The sequence below is a fragment of the Piliocolobus tephrosceles genome, chromosome 7 (assembly GCF_002776525.5).
Source record: "Piliocolobus tephrosceles isolate RC106 chromosome 7, ASM277652v3, whole genome shotgun sequence".
NCBI classification, from domain to species: Eukaryota; Metazoa; Chordata; class Mammalia; order Primates; family Cercopithecidae; genus Piliocolobus; species Piliocolobus tephrosceles.
This window is the reverse complement of record NC_045440.1, coordinates 145,862,726-145,876,936: the sequence shown is the minus strand read 5'-3', so window position 1 is coordinate 145,876,936 and position 14,211 is coordinate 145,862,726. Positions and strand designations below refer to the sequence as shown.

Here is a 14,211-nt window from a genome sequence, read left to right as displayed (position 1 = left end):
GGGAGAGGGCCCCGCTTCAGGTGACAGAGAGGGCAGCAACGGCTTCTAAAGTCCAGGGCCCTGGTGCCAGCCTGTGGCCACCAGCAGCATCTGGAAGAGAAAGAGCAGAGGGTCAGAGTGAGCCCCTGGGGAGTCGTGGGCTCTGGGAGGGGGGGCTGTCCCGAGGAGGCAGCTCAGCCGGCTCCCAACGAGGGCAGAAGGACTTTGGGCCGCAGACACAGGCCCTGGCACCCTCCCAGGCACCTGCTCCGTCCACCTGTCTGTCTGCCACCCACCAGCGTGACCACCTGCAGGGGCAGCGGCCCAGCTTGGGGACCAAAGTACCTCTGCCTCTACCCAAGCCTGAGCAGGGAGGGCTGGCACTCCACCTGGGGCTTTTGGCGGTACCCTTTTGCCCAGGCAGCCTGGCGTGGCTCCCGGGGGCCCTGGCCTGCCTGCCTGCCCGCTCCCCTCACTCTGCGTGGCTGCCCCTCTGTGAGTGAAGGGTGCAGCTCTCTCAGGCTCTCTCTCTTCTACTGACCTTGGTCCCTCCTCTCTAACCTTCCTCCTTCCCGGGAAGATTCTGCAAAGCCCGGGGGAAGGGAAGTGGGCCCGGAGCACAGGAGAAAGGTTACTCGGGCCATTCCCCAGCCTCCGGTCTGGCCCCCGAGCCCCTTCTAAAGGCTTGGGGAGCAGGAAGGGGGTGCAGAGCCTCAATAGCAGTGACTGGATCTTTGGGGTGAGAGGGGTTCAGATTTGGTGCCCCAGGACTGCCCTCTGCAGCCTTCAGCGTCCTGTACCCAGCTGGTGCTCCTGCCAGGAAGCTCTCTTTCAGCCCTCCCACGTGCCCCCTCATGCCCTAAAGCTACAGGCACAGGGCCTGGGGATGGATGGAGAGGGGGATGGAGCCACCAGGAGCCACCTCACCTCCGCCCCTCCTCTGCAAGGCTAGCATTACTTCCCATCATTCATGATGGGAAAACTGAGACACAGAGAGAATCCATAATTTACCCGTCACAGTGAGTGGGTGGGAGAACCTGTACACGAGCCCCAGGCTGACCCCAAATTTGTGCCACCAGGAGACACCTCCCAGCTCCAGGAGAGAGCCCAGGTTGAGTGACTGCCCACTCACACTGGCACAGGTGAGCAGAGGCGCAGCGAAGGCCCTGGATCGGGGGCTGCCCTGGGCCCAGTGGGCATCCACCTTGCTGTGGAGCTTGGCAAGCTCCTTCTGCCTACAGGCCTCAGTCTCCTCATCACCTCCAAGGCCTCTGGCCAGGCCGTCCATCCCGCCCAGCAGCCGAGCCAGTGCGGGAGGGAGGGGAGCTGCAGCCAGTCTCCCTCCCCCAGGCCACCCGGCCTCCTGGTGGGGATGCCTCCGCTCTGCTGACCAGGCAAATGCTGGTTGCCCGCCCACGGGACTTGCCGCTTCCTGTTGCCCAGGCCCAGCTGGCTGGCAACACAAGGTCAGTCACGGCTCTGCAGTCCCCTCCTGGCGTCCTTCCTGCATAGCCTTGTAGGCAGAGCAGGGAGCTGGGCCCAGGCAGCCTCGAGGCCTGGTCCCGGCCTGAGCAGAGGCTCTGAGCCCATGGGAGCCAGGAGGCCGGAGGTTGGACTCAGGCTGTGCCCGGGAATGCAGAGTGGCCCCGGACAAGTCTCTCACCACAGAGCCTCAGTTTCCTCATCTGTAAAGTGGGATGGGTGCCCCACTGCTCTCAGCAAGAGGTTAAAAGCTGGGTGGGGGAATTTTAGCTAGGGGGGTGCAGGAAGTGCTCCCAGCAGGGGAAGGAAGCTGACTGGGGCTTCTGGATCCAGGGACAGACATGGCCCAACCTGCCCTCCATGGTCTTGTTCCTGACAAACATTCTGGGCTCCCAAGAGAAGAGTTTTTTTTAAAGGGGCAAACCTCCAATACAATTTTCCCATCCTGGCGCCTTGGTGGCAGACCTGGGAAGGTGCTGCCATGTCCTCTGCCTCCTGGAAGCCCTCCTCCAGTCCTGCCCCCAGACATGCCTGGCTGGGTGGGCTTGGACAAGGCATGGAAAAGCCGGGCTGTCCTGGGCGCCCCCCACCATCCCATGGAGAGACAGTGGCTGTGGGCAGGTTCCACCTGCCTGTGTGAGTCCCACCCAGCCTCACCTCGCGCTACAGTCCCAGGGTAAGCCCAGTCCTGGGTGAGTATTCGCAGAGCCTGGCAGAGCATCAGTCCCAACTGGTGCTGACCCAGCATGACCTTGACCCCTCCACAGGCCAGCCAGCCTCACTGCCCCACATGCCCCTCCAAGTGCCAAGGAGGCCCCAGGCAATCCTGTTAGCCCTGACCCTGAGTTGGTGTCACCCCCAGATGCACCACCTTCCCCCAGAGGGACCCGCATAGCTCAAGATGCCAGGGCCCACCTCTCCCCTCCTCATCCCAGGCCCTGGCAGCTCCACCCCACAGCCTTCCTAGGGTGGGGCAGGTTCCTGGGGCCTGTGGTGCGAGGAGCGGGCACAGGAGCTGGGGTGCACAAGGACCGGCCGCTGTGGGCCTTTGGCCTGGCATGGAGTCTTTAGTGCCTCGGTCATCCCATCTGGAAACTGGTACCACCTGGCAGCCTGGAAGGGGGGCATAGCCTCATAAGCCCAGCTGGCCACGATGCGGCTGGTGTCCGCAACGCCATGTGGACTGTGCAGGCCAGGGAGGGGTGTCCCAGGACAGGCTCCAGCTAGGTGAGAAAACACAGAAGAGTCCATCCCAGGTTCACAGGGAGACAGGATGTGTGCCAGGTACTCTGTGGCTGAGGCACCCGGTTACAGATCCAGTTTACAGATGGGCACAGAGGGGCCGTGCCTTGGTGGAGGCTCACAGCTGGTACTGGACACCTGAGCCTGGAATTCAGCTTGGGCCTGGAATTCACCACCCATGCTCTCGGCACAGCATGGCCCCGCATGGCCCCAGAGCAGGTGGACGAGGGCGTACCCGTGCCACTTTCCCCGGGCCCTTGAGAGCTGAGCCGAGTGGAGGCCTCCTGGCACACCCTAGAGCCCTGGCATCACTGGTCACCCCTCATTGTCACCAGCTCACTCCACCCCTTGAGCCCTCTTGGGGGTGGTGTGAGTCTCACCCTGTAGGCAAGAGGTGGCAGAGGGGATGAGAAGCAGCTGGTGCCCCCATCAGAACCGCCCCTTAGAAGGCCCATCCTGGCAGTGCTGGGGTCCCCCTGGGGGTGATGACCCGAGGGAGGGGTGTGAGGGCCAGGAGCGGCCATGGGGAAGGAGAGTGGTCAGGAGGGGGAAGGAGGAGGCCCCAGCACCAGCCAGGCATGGAAGCTGTGCACGGCCGCTTCTGGCCTGGAGAGGGAGGAGGTAGGAGGTACCTGCAGGGAGGAGGGGCTAAGGGTCTGGCAGGGCAACGCCCAGTGCCCCGGCAGGGACCTGGGACCTCAGTGGACCATCTCGGGGCCAGGAGATGGCCCAGAAGTGCCCATCCCTGGGATTCTTAAACCTTGAAGCCCTGGGGTTCCACAGGCGGGACCATAAGTGCCATCAGCAAGTCGGGGGGTGGGGTGTGGGGAAGGAGGGCTCAGGTTACTTCCGGCTCCCCAGCGTCCCCTAAAACATCTCTGACTGAGCTGCTCCCCGCGCAGGCCTTGGGAGAAGCCCTATTGCCCAGAAGGCCGGCCCAGCTGACATGAATTTGAGACCCACAGAACCGGCCCGACCCTGCCTTTTCTGATTGGGCCGCTGGGCAACGGTGGGCAGGAGCTCAGGCCGTTGTCTTGGCTGATAGCCCCTGAGCCTGTCAGTGGGCACGGGGCCCCTCCAACCTGCCACATTCACCCTCTGCCCTGCCCCCAGCAGACCTACCCATCCCTGAGCCAGCCGAGGTCTCCTGCACCCCACCTGCCCGCAACCCTCCAATGGGACCGCTCCAAGACAGGCCCAGGCGAGCAGAGAGCTGGCCAAGGCCGGGGTAACCAGGGACCACCTCCTGAGGCTCCTGTCCCCCCATGCCAGACCCGAGCCAGGCACTGCAGCCCAGGTCACATGGCCACAGTGTTGGCTGACAGTCTAGCTGAGACGGGGTGGGGCATGCAGGGGAGGCTACTGATCCTTCCTGGCACCCAGGGTGGCATCCCAGAGGGATCAGCACCTGAGTGGGGCCCTGAGGATGAGTGGGTCCCTCTGCCTGCTGGGGGCAGGAGTGGGCCTGTGTAGTTTCCAGGCAAGGAGGAAGGTTAATGCGGACAGGGTCACAGGAGACTTCCAGTGTGCAAGTGGAGGAGGGGCTGGTGGCCCCTGCTGAGATGTGGACGGGGAGAAGCAGATGTGTGTGTGTCAATGTGTGTGTGCACGAGTGCATGTGCATGTGTGCACACATGTGTGCCTGTGTGTGCCCAAGTGCATATGTGTGTGCACATGTGTGCTTGTGTGCCTGTGAGTGTGCATATGTGAGCATGAATACACACATGTGGCACATTTATACAAGGCCACGTGGCAGTGGGACAGGCTGGGCTTAGTGCTGTACTTGCTGGGATGCGGGGCCAGAGATGGGGCTGGGAGAGGAGGGCGTGCCCCACAGGGTATGTTTAGCGAGAGCCACAGTCACGGCCTTGGAGAAAGGGGTCCAGGTCTGAGGCCAACAGTGGCTTCACCCTGGGGCAGCTGCTGTGGTATCTGCACAGCTGCACCTCCGGCCTCGGCTCCCCTGGGCTGGCTCACCCTCCTCCCCTCGGCCACACCAGCTCCCAGGTCCCCTCAGTTGGGAGGATGCCCCGGGGCCCCAGGGGTTGGCCCTGGCCCCTCAAAATCCAAGCTCTGTACTTCTCCAGCAGGTGCTTTGATTTCCCCAGCAGGCCTTTCCAGCCTCATCCTCCAAAGGCCTGCTCTACGCAGCAGTCAGGGACCCTGAAGGTTGATGCCTGGCTGACCCCTGAGCCCACCCCACGCCAGGCCTCCACCATGAAGACGGCAAGCTCCGGGCATCTGTGCCACAGGTGACAGGGTGGGAGAGGCTCATGGGCTGCCCCCATCGCTGGGGGACCAGTGTGGGGACCAGTGTGGGGGACCAGTGCGGGGACGGGCCATTTCTATCTTTAAGTGTTACAATTTAGTGGCAAAACCGCCATCAACTGTCTTGCAGAGAAGTGAGCAATTGTCTTCGTCCCCACCACAGGCCACTTCTCCGGTCATTGGTTTCCATATCTTGGCCTGGGTAACAGCAGTTCCCGCTACCCACTGCCCCTCAGCTTCCCAAGGACAGTGACCAATTACCAGCAAAGCCCTCACAGGTTCCTGCCTTTCTCGTCACCTTCTCCAGGGTCAAACTGCCCTTGTTGTCAGGAAGTTCTTTCTGGTGTCTAGCCCCCATCTCTTCTGCTGCAGAGGAGGCTGGCCAGCTTCTGCGAGGTGGCCTAAGGGCAGGGAGGGGAGTGCTGCTGGTCTCTGGCAGAGGTGACAGGGAGAGGGCCTGGGCTGGCAGACAGGGGACCCAGAGAGGTGGGACAGCAGGAGCCAGCCATGCTGGGCCAGGGAGCAGAGGTGGGAGCCATGGTGAGGGGAAGAGGGCACCAGCATTCACTACGCACTGACCGCAGGCCAGCAACGGGCCTGAGACTATACACGAACCCTTCCTTCAATCTTCCAGCTTCTGCATGAGGTGGGCGAGGCAGTGACCCCCATCATAGACACCCTCAGATGAGAGGCACCGCAGCCGCCTCCCGCCGCCATCCTGTGCCTGTGCAAACTGCACACACACACACCCCACCCTGCCACCAGGCCTGGGTTCCAATCACACCCAGCACCTCGGTTTCTCCACCGTCCCACCGGGGGCGGTGGATGCTGTCCAAGGCCCTTCTCTCAGGGGCACTGGGGCTCCTCCGTGAGGCTCAGCACCCCATGCCCACTCTGGGTCCAGTCCACACCGGACAGACCCGACCCTGGGCCCAGGCCTCCTGCGTCCCCTCCCCGCCCACCCCAGGCCACCAATGGCATCCCCAGACACCAGCCACAAAAGGCACTCTGTTGTCCTGCCGGCCCTCTGAACAGTGCCCGCCTGTGTGTCCTGAGAAAAGGCTGCACGGGGGGAGGGGCGGGGTGGGCACCCTCGGCACCGACTGCCCAGGGGGCTGGGAGGCAGACGGCTGGCCTTCCTCGTTCAGGGTGCCTACGGCCCCCATTCAAGCGGCCTGGTCACCGGAAGCAGAGGCAGCACCGTCCCCCGCCTGTGAGGTCCTGGCAGGGCCCCTGACATGGGCCCAGGACAACTTATTTGTGTCTCAGGGGTTCAGAGCCATGAGAAGTGGGCCAGAGAGTCAGGGACTAGCCAAGCCAAGGAGGGGGTGCCAAGATAGCCTCCCCCCACAGGGTGACCCCCAGATGCCACCTGCCCTACCCCAGCTTGTGCCAACTACACCCCCACTGGCCAACCTGCAGGGTAGCTAAGCCTACCCATAGGGAGCCCAGGTCACGTGCCACCCACAGCAGAGGCAGGCCGGGGTGGGCAGGGCTGCCAGCAGGGTCGGAGCCCCTGGGGGTGGTCCCCCAAGGGCGTGGTCGTCTACCATGTTCACAGGGCCTGCCAGGCCCAGCCCCACCCAGCTGCCTGGGCACAGGGGTGCCCAAAGAATCTGGCCAGAGCCGCTGGCGGGGAGAGGAAGGCCCTTCCTACAGAGACCACTGCTGGAGCTGAGGCAGAAGGGGCCCTGTGCTATGCCAAGCTCTGCTCTGGCTGGCCCCATGCTCTGCCCTGGCACACAGACCTTCATCCGACCCCCCACCCGCAGAGGGCAAGGTGATCGCAGCCTGCAGTTCCCCAGACATGGATACAGGCCCAGAGGGACCAGCCGGCCCCTGGGGACTCCAGGGAAAATAGGAGCTGTGTTACCCCTCGTCTCACCCATCTGTCCCAGACCACCTTGGCCCAGCGTCAGATACCAGCTTTCCAATGGCCCTCAGGCTCCGGGCCTCATCACCCCAAGCCACCTGCAGGCCCTAAAGATGCTCCCTGTGCTGAAACTCCTGGGCCTCTGTCCCCGCCCTGCTGCACTGAGGTCCCGGGCACACTCCGGGGCCGGTCCGAGGCCAGAGTGAGAAAGGTAACCTTGCCTAGGAGTTGCCCTTTAGGGCAGGGCTGCCCGGCCAGGTGGTGAGCTCCTAGCAGCAGAATGGGGGCCCGAGGAGGAGGCTGCACTCAGTCTGGACTCCACAGTGGCTGGTCTGCTGGCTTGAGGACCCCTGAGAGGAGGCTGTACCCCGGAGCAGGCCCCAACCCAGGCCTCCACTCCACCACGGCGGGCAGGCAGTTATGTGGCAATGGGGAGGAACAGCCGCAGCCAGGGCCCAGCATCTGGGAGGATCGAGACCGAGGGAGACAGTAGGTATGTCTAGCAGGTGAGCAGCCTTGGCGCAAGGCAGGGCTGGCGGATGCATGTGCGGCTGTGTGCACTGCCCGTGTGTATGCCTATGTGCATGGGGTGCTGAGTCCAAGTGAAAGCTGTGCAGGTGTGAGTGGTGTGTGTGTGAGCGAGTGTGGGGAACAATGTGCGTGTTCCAGCTGAGCTACACACGTGAGTGTGCACATGTGGTGTGTGTGCTTCGGGGCGGTGAGGAAGTGTGTGCACGTGCAGGGTGAGTGCACGCTCCTTTTGTGAGTTACAAGCGTGTGCACTGTTCCAGGGCTGTGCACATGCATGTGTGCAGGTGTGTGAGCAAGTGTGTGCACACAGTGCGTTGCCAGCATGTGGGTCTGCACACGTCTTGCAGGTGTGCGCGGGGCAGGGCGGTTCTGTGTGTGCATCTGGGTGCACTGTGGTGGAGAGGAAGTCTTTCTGGAGCAGCTGCCCGTGAGAGCTGGGCCCGGCACAGGGACGGGCTCTCCGGGACTGCGGAACAGGGAGCGGGTGCAGAGTGCAGGGGCCCTTCTCCTCCCAGAATCCCGTTCCTTTCCCCTGGAGCTCTGAAATCCTATTTAAATGCATTCCTCTGGGGTGGCCATTACCCCAGAGGAACTGGAACTGGGGCCTCGCCAAGACTTGTCTGGACAGCCCTACCTCTCCCTGGCACTTCACAGGGTGATGGTGTCCTGGACTCTCTGGCACTCTCCAGGACAGGCAGGTAGGGCCACCCACACTCCTGTCACAGAGATGCCAACTTAGCCTCAGAGAGGTGCTGGCCCAAAGTCGGCCTGCAAGGAGACAGGAGTGCGATTCCACCGACCGTGTGCCCCCAGGGCCCGGGAGGATCTGCTGGGATGCATGGTAGTCGGGGGTGGGGTGTGGGCTTTGCAAGGCTCCTTCCCCGCCTCGCACCCAGGCCAATGCCCAGCCAGTGCCATCTTCTCAGCCTCCTGGCCGCTCCTCTGTGTTTCTTATTTCAAGGACCCCTCAACCACACATCTCAGTCAAGAGTCAGCACCCCCAAAACTGGCCCACAGCTGAGTGAGGAGTGGGGGACAGGCACCAGGACATAGGGACTGTCTCATCTCAAGGTCCACCCCAGTGTCTGAGCTCCCAGTAATCCCTGGGTCCTCCTGACCTCAGCTGCGCTGGGCCGGAACAGCTCAGTTGCTTGGTGGGCTGCAGGGGAACAGCCTGCCGCATGCTTCTCTCCCAGGAAGGCAAGTGGCTGGGGGCCTGACAGTGAAGCTGCAGGGAGGACTTCTGCTGTGCCCTTCCCCTGACCAAGCCCCGGAGAGGGATACCCTAGAGAACAGAACGCCACAAGCAGGAGGTGCTGGCAGCAGGGTGTGGCTGAGGTGGCCTGGGGGGCAATGGTCGTGGGGGTGACGGGGTGGGGTGAGATGGTAGGGGAGCAGTGAGGGTGCTGGTGTCAAAAATGAGGGTGCTACGGCTGTCGATGAGCAGGACAAAGGACAGAGGGTGGGTGTGTACATGTTTGCGTTTGTGAGACCCATGCAGGGAAGGAGGGAGGAGGGGCAGAGGTCCCCACGGGTCCATTCAGGCAGGGTAGCCCCGGACAACAGAGCCTGTAACAGGGGTGGCAGGAGGCGAGGGGACCAGGGCTCTGCGGAGGAAGGAGGCTAGTCCTTTGGTACTGATCCTATTTTTTGTTGTTTCCTCAATTAACAGAAACGAGTTAGTATGAAAAAAGAAGAGAGAGGGAGGGTGGGGCAGGAGTGGAGACGTCCGGAGTCCCTCCTCAGTGGCTGTGCTTTGTCTGTGGGGGAAGGGAGATCCTCACCGTAACCCCGAGGAGCAGAGCACAGATGAGGAAAGGAGGCGCCGGGGCGTGATGAAGGTCACAGAGCAGAACGCACGGCCAGCAGCCCCTGGGTCCCACTCCCAGTCCCTGCCTGCGGGGACCTCCCTGCCCCATCCCGGACATCAACATCCAGGCTGTGTCCTCCAGATCGTGTGGTCTGTAGGTCTGAACCTCCCCTTCTTCCCGTTTTGCGTGTGTAGACAGGCACACATCGCGGGGCGGGGGTGCCGTGTGCACCCCTGTGTGTTCGTGCTGATGCGTGTTCTTGTGAGCCCACAACAGGGTGCAGGTTTTTGGGTGGTGGCACCCTGGCGTTCCGTGTTTCTTGCCTTTGTGGGGACACGTGTGCCTGCTCTGGGTGTCTGCCTGCGCCTCACACCGGGGTGTGTGTTGGTGTTGGGTCTGCTGGGTGGTGCTGGGGCTGGCTGCAGCCCACTGTGATGAATGTGGCGTGCGTTTTGTGCAGTGCAGCTATGGGTGTGGCAGCGGCACTCAACAGGCTGTGCACTCAGCCTCCTGACGGGCCCTATGACCTGCGGCCCATGGGGCACCCCATCTCTTCGGCATCCCCATCAGGCCAAGCCACCTACCCTGTTCAAGACCCTCCTGTGGCTCCTGACAGCAGCTCCCAGGACATGGGCCAAGACTTTCAGGGCTCAGGTCTGGCCCTGACCCCTCTGCAGCCCCCTGTCCTGCCTCCCACCTTCCTCTCCAGCTCTGGTCTATTTCTCACACCCACACTATGCCCTGCCCCAGGGCCTTTGCACAGCCGGCTCTTCCTTCTGCCCGGACCTCTGACCCCTTCATCACCCACCCACCTGCCCTTCCCTGGGACGCCTCCTGGCTGAGCCTCACTTCCAGGTCTCTGTAGGCTGCTTGCACTCCCCAGAGCCTCCTTGGCAGAACTGGTCAGGGGCTCTTTCCTGCATGTTCCCGCAGCCTCAGCGCTTGGGGGGGGGCGGGGGATTGCACAGGACCACGCCCTCCCCCTTGCCCCCGACCCTGCTCCCAGTGCGAGGGTGTACACGAGGGCACCCACGCGTCTAGTGAGTGCCACTTCCTCTGTGTGCACGCGGGCTGTCTACAGGGGGATCCCGGGCCTGTGCGTGTTTACCCAGAAGTCACAGCTCTGCCGATGGCGCAGCTGCAGCCAGGGAGGCCGGAGGCTTCCAGAGGACAAAGGGAGGGCGTGGGCTTGCGGGCCGGGAGGGGTTGACAACACCCTGCCGGTTCGGGGTCTTTGCTGAGGGTCGGGTGTTGGGGCTTTCCTCCCAGAGTCCATCCCGTGCACACACAGCAGACCGGGGGGCAGCCCAGAGCCAGAGCCGACGGTAAAACGGGGTTTGACTAAATCCTGCCATCCGGGGCCACACTGGCGTGAGACCCGCCCCCGCCACGCACACACATGTGCAAGTCTGCATGCCTGCACACACGTGCCCCCAGCCTCCCGGACGGGCACGCACATGCATGCGCGGCACACATGGACACAAGCACGCAAACGCGCGCTCACGCCAGCGCACCGCACACGGGGACCGGGCCGGGCCGGAGAGGGGGGCTCTGGCCGAGACGCGAGGCGCGTCACGGGACCCGGCGGCGGGAGCGGATGGCGCGCGGGCTGGCGGGAGGGCGGGGGCGGCCGGGGCTGCCCAAGATGGGGCCAGAGCCGCGGGCCGGGCGCGGAGGAGACGGAAGGGCGGGCAGGGCCGCGCGGGCGCAGTGCGGGCGCCCTCTCCCGGCAGTCAGCGGCAGCGCGCCGGCCCTCCGCCCTCCGCCACTGCGGCCCCGTGCCGGCCGCCTGGGCCTGGAGCCCCGCGGCGTCCCCGGAGGACGGGCTCCGCGCCCCGCGACCCACTCCCGGAGGCGGGGTCGGGCTGGTCACGGGCAGAGGGCGCCGCGGGAGGCTGCCCGGACCCCGGGCGCTTGCTTGGCCCTGCCCGCAGCCCTTCATGCTCGGCCCCGCGGCTGTGTCCGCAAGCGCAGATGGTCTCGGGACCCGGGCCGCCCGGACGCCGCAGACCCAGCACGCTGCGGACCTGGCACGTTGGATCTCGGGACGAGCGCGGAGGGTCGGGGGCTGGAAGGGATCCGAGAGCAGAGCCCGCGCCCCCATTTCATGGACGCGGTCACCGAGGTCCGAGAGGGGCCGGAGCCTGCGGGCAAGGGAAGGGCCTCGGAGGGCTCCATAACTTGGCTGCGCCCCCTCCCTAGCCCAGGATCCGGAGGAGTGCTGCCTGAGGCCGAGGCGACGGATCGCCCCCTCTCCGCCCCCGCGCGGGACCCCGGCAGGAACAAGCGCCCTTCCCTGGGATCAGAGGCGGCAAACTCCTGGCTCGAGCCCCTAGCGCAGCGCCCGCCGGCGGAGCCGCGCGCCTCTCTGGCGCATCCCTGGACTTCGCGGCTCGGCCCTCAGCCGCCGGGGCTCCCGGGCCAGCCTTCTGCCCCCCAGATCGAGGCGCAACAAGTCTGAAAGCAGCGCCAAGGAGCAGCTAGCGAGCCGAGAGGGAGGGCGTGGGGCGCCGGGCGCTCCGGGATCCCCGAACGCGCGCAACGTCCGCCTCCGGGGACCGGGCGCGGGCGGCGGGCGCGCGGGACTGGCTGGGCTGGCTGCCCACACCCCCTTCCAAGGCCCCGACTGTGCGCGGACGGGGGCGCGCCCAGGAACCCCCATCCCCCTCCTTCGCCTGCTTGACCTTGCTGGGTACTCAAAGCCGGACCCGGCGGCACCCCGGCGTGCGGGCGCAGAGTTTCGCTGCCGCCCACGGGAGGGAGCGGCTCGACCTCCCTCGTTGCCTCCTGGGCAGCCGGGGTCGCAGAGGACTGGAAGACATGAGGGTTCTAGGAGACGTGATAGTCGCCTCCCCAGACCCCACACACCGTATACCACCTCCCTCCCAGATACGAAAAGGGACCCAGCTCCCCTTTCCCCCGCCTCCGCCCGCGCGGCCTTTGCTGTTCCCCCGCGGCGGCTCTCGCTCCGAGGGGGCGTGTGTTTGTGTCTATGGGGGAGAGCACTAAGGGTCTGCTTGGGTTCCCAGGGTGGAGCGGGAGAACTGACCTTCCAGCCCCCTCCCCAACACAAACGCCAAGCGGCTTCTCTGGGGCAGGAGTGCAGGCCCCCTACCCGCCCACACGCCTTCCTGCCTTTCAACTACTCCGGAGTTGCAGCCCAGGAATCTGCGCCCCAGACCCGGAGGAAGAATGGGGAGGTCGCGGCGGGAACGGATGCTGAAGGAGGGCTGGCTTAGGGCTCTTCGGGTCCCAGCCTGGGCGCCTGCGCTCCAAGAAACTTAGAAGCCCAAAATAAAAGTGGAAAGGGGTAAGGTGCCCAGCGGCCTGGGGCTGGGGTACCAGGTTAGGCGTTCTCTTCAGGCTGCCGGGGAGTGGCCAAGCAGGAGCCGCCGCGGCCAGGAGGAGGGACCCGGGCTCGGAGCCGCAGCCTCCGTCAAGCCCTCCCGGCCACATCGCTTCGCGGTGATTCTCAGCTCCGCCGCCCCCTCCCGAGGCCGGAGGCGCTCTCTACCTTGCCCAGGGGGTCGCGGGAACCTGGGGAGAGGGCTCCTGGCCGGGTCCAGAGCCCCCAACCTCCCCAGGAGGGGGCGGGGGCCGTGCTCGTTCCTCGAGGCAGCTCTACGCGGCTCCTAGCTAGCGCGGCGACGGCTGAGGGCCGGCGGCCTCTGCTCACCGGGAACGCGGACCGGGGAGTGCTCGGCGCTTGGAGCGGAGAGGGCACAGGGCCGGCCCAAAGTTGAGAGTGGCTTATCTGCGCGGCCTGTCCGACCCAGTGCAAAGGTAGACAAGGAGGGAAGAGCGAGGGCGTTCGCGTGGGGGTGGGGGGCGCAAAAATAGCCCTCCACCCTAAGTGGGGGAGAGAACCTCCAGGGAGTCTCCACCGCCAATGCCAGGTCCACAGGGAAGGGCTTCTACGGGCAAGGGCTTCGAGAAGGAGTCTGGGGTTTTCTCCTGCCTGCCCCAGGCTCTGTGCGTGGAGGGAGGACGTCTCGGGCCCCTACAATGTCTGTAGGGGCTCTGGACGTGATTAGCAGGAGGGGGACACGCTCAGGGGCTCTCCGGAGCCTGCTGCGTCTGTGTGTGGCTGTTGGGGGCCGTGGGGGCTCCCTTAAGCCCCCGCCAGCGTCTGTGTGTGCTGGGGGTACAGCGGGAACGCCCTCCCCGGCCTGCCCTGTGCATGTGATGAGGAGGGGTGCCAGGTTGTGGTGTGTGGATGGGGAGGAGGCGAGCAGAGCCGAGGAGCTTCTCCTGGGTCCAGGGTCGCCCCCTCCTCAGCCTGCCCAATGCGGGCTCGCGGGGACCTGCCACATTCCATCGCCACCGCTGGAGGAGGCAGGGGGCTGAGGGGGTAGGGGGTGGGGGTCCAAACTCCCGAGCTCTGAGCGCAAAACCTCGGAGCTGCGAAGCCCCAAACGGCGAAGTTAGGAAGTCTGGGCGCCCGCACCTTCCCCGGCCCCCTCCCACCCTCACTGCGCCCCCACCCGCCGCGCCCCCAGCCCCCGCCGGAGCCTTCCTTACCTTCCCCAGCAGCAGCGGCCCCGCCGGCAAGGACTCGATCCGGCGAGTTGCAAATCCCCGCGAGTGCCTCGCGTCGCCGGCGGCCGAGCCGGGCGCCCGACCGGAGGTGGGGGGGGCTCCTCCAGTCGCCGCCGCCCCCGGCCCGCTCCGGGCCTCACCGGGACGCCCCCTGGAGCGCACCCGCCGGCGCACGCAGGCCCCCTCCCCTTCCCCCGCGCCTGCTGGAGCCCCCCGGGCGCCCGGAGGGTCCGGATGCCCGCGCTGCGGACGATGCTGGGCGCGCGGGCCCGGGCCGGGCCAGGACGCGGCGCGGCCGCCTGTGCTCCCGGCTCGCCGGCTCCGCGCTCGCTCCGCCGGGGCCGCCGCCAACGCCGCGCCCGCCGCCGCCGCCGCCTGCGCCCGCCGCTCCCTCTCCGGCCGCCGCCGCCGCTCCGCTCCTCTCGCCTGCCCGGCTCTTCTCGCCTTTTTTCCCCTTCCTGGCGGGGGGGGGGGGGGGGGGGGGGG

The 14,211-nt window shown here is 65.7% G+C and overlaps 1 protein-coding gene across 1 annotated transcript in view; it reads right to left on the bottom strand.

Moving 5' to 3' along the window:
• Nucleotides 1-14,211, bottom strand: part of LOC111553376 (adhesion G protein-coupled receptor B1) — a 61,892-nt gene that overhangs the window by 47,446 nt on the left and 235 nt on the right. Inside the window, exon 2 of the mRNA XM_026454560.1 lies at nucleotides 13,708-13,928. Coding sequence (XP_026310345.1) covers nucleotides 13,708-13,928 — 221 coding nt within the window. The remainder of the gene's footprint in view (nucleotides 1-13,707; nucleotides 13,929-14,211) is intronic.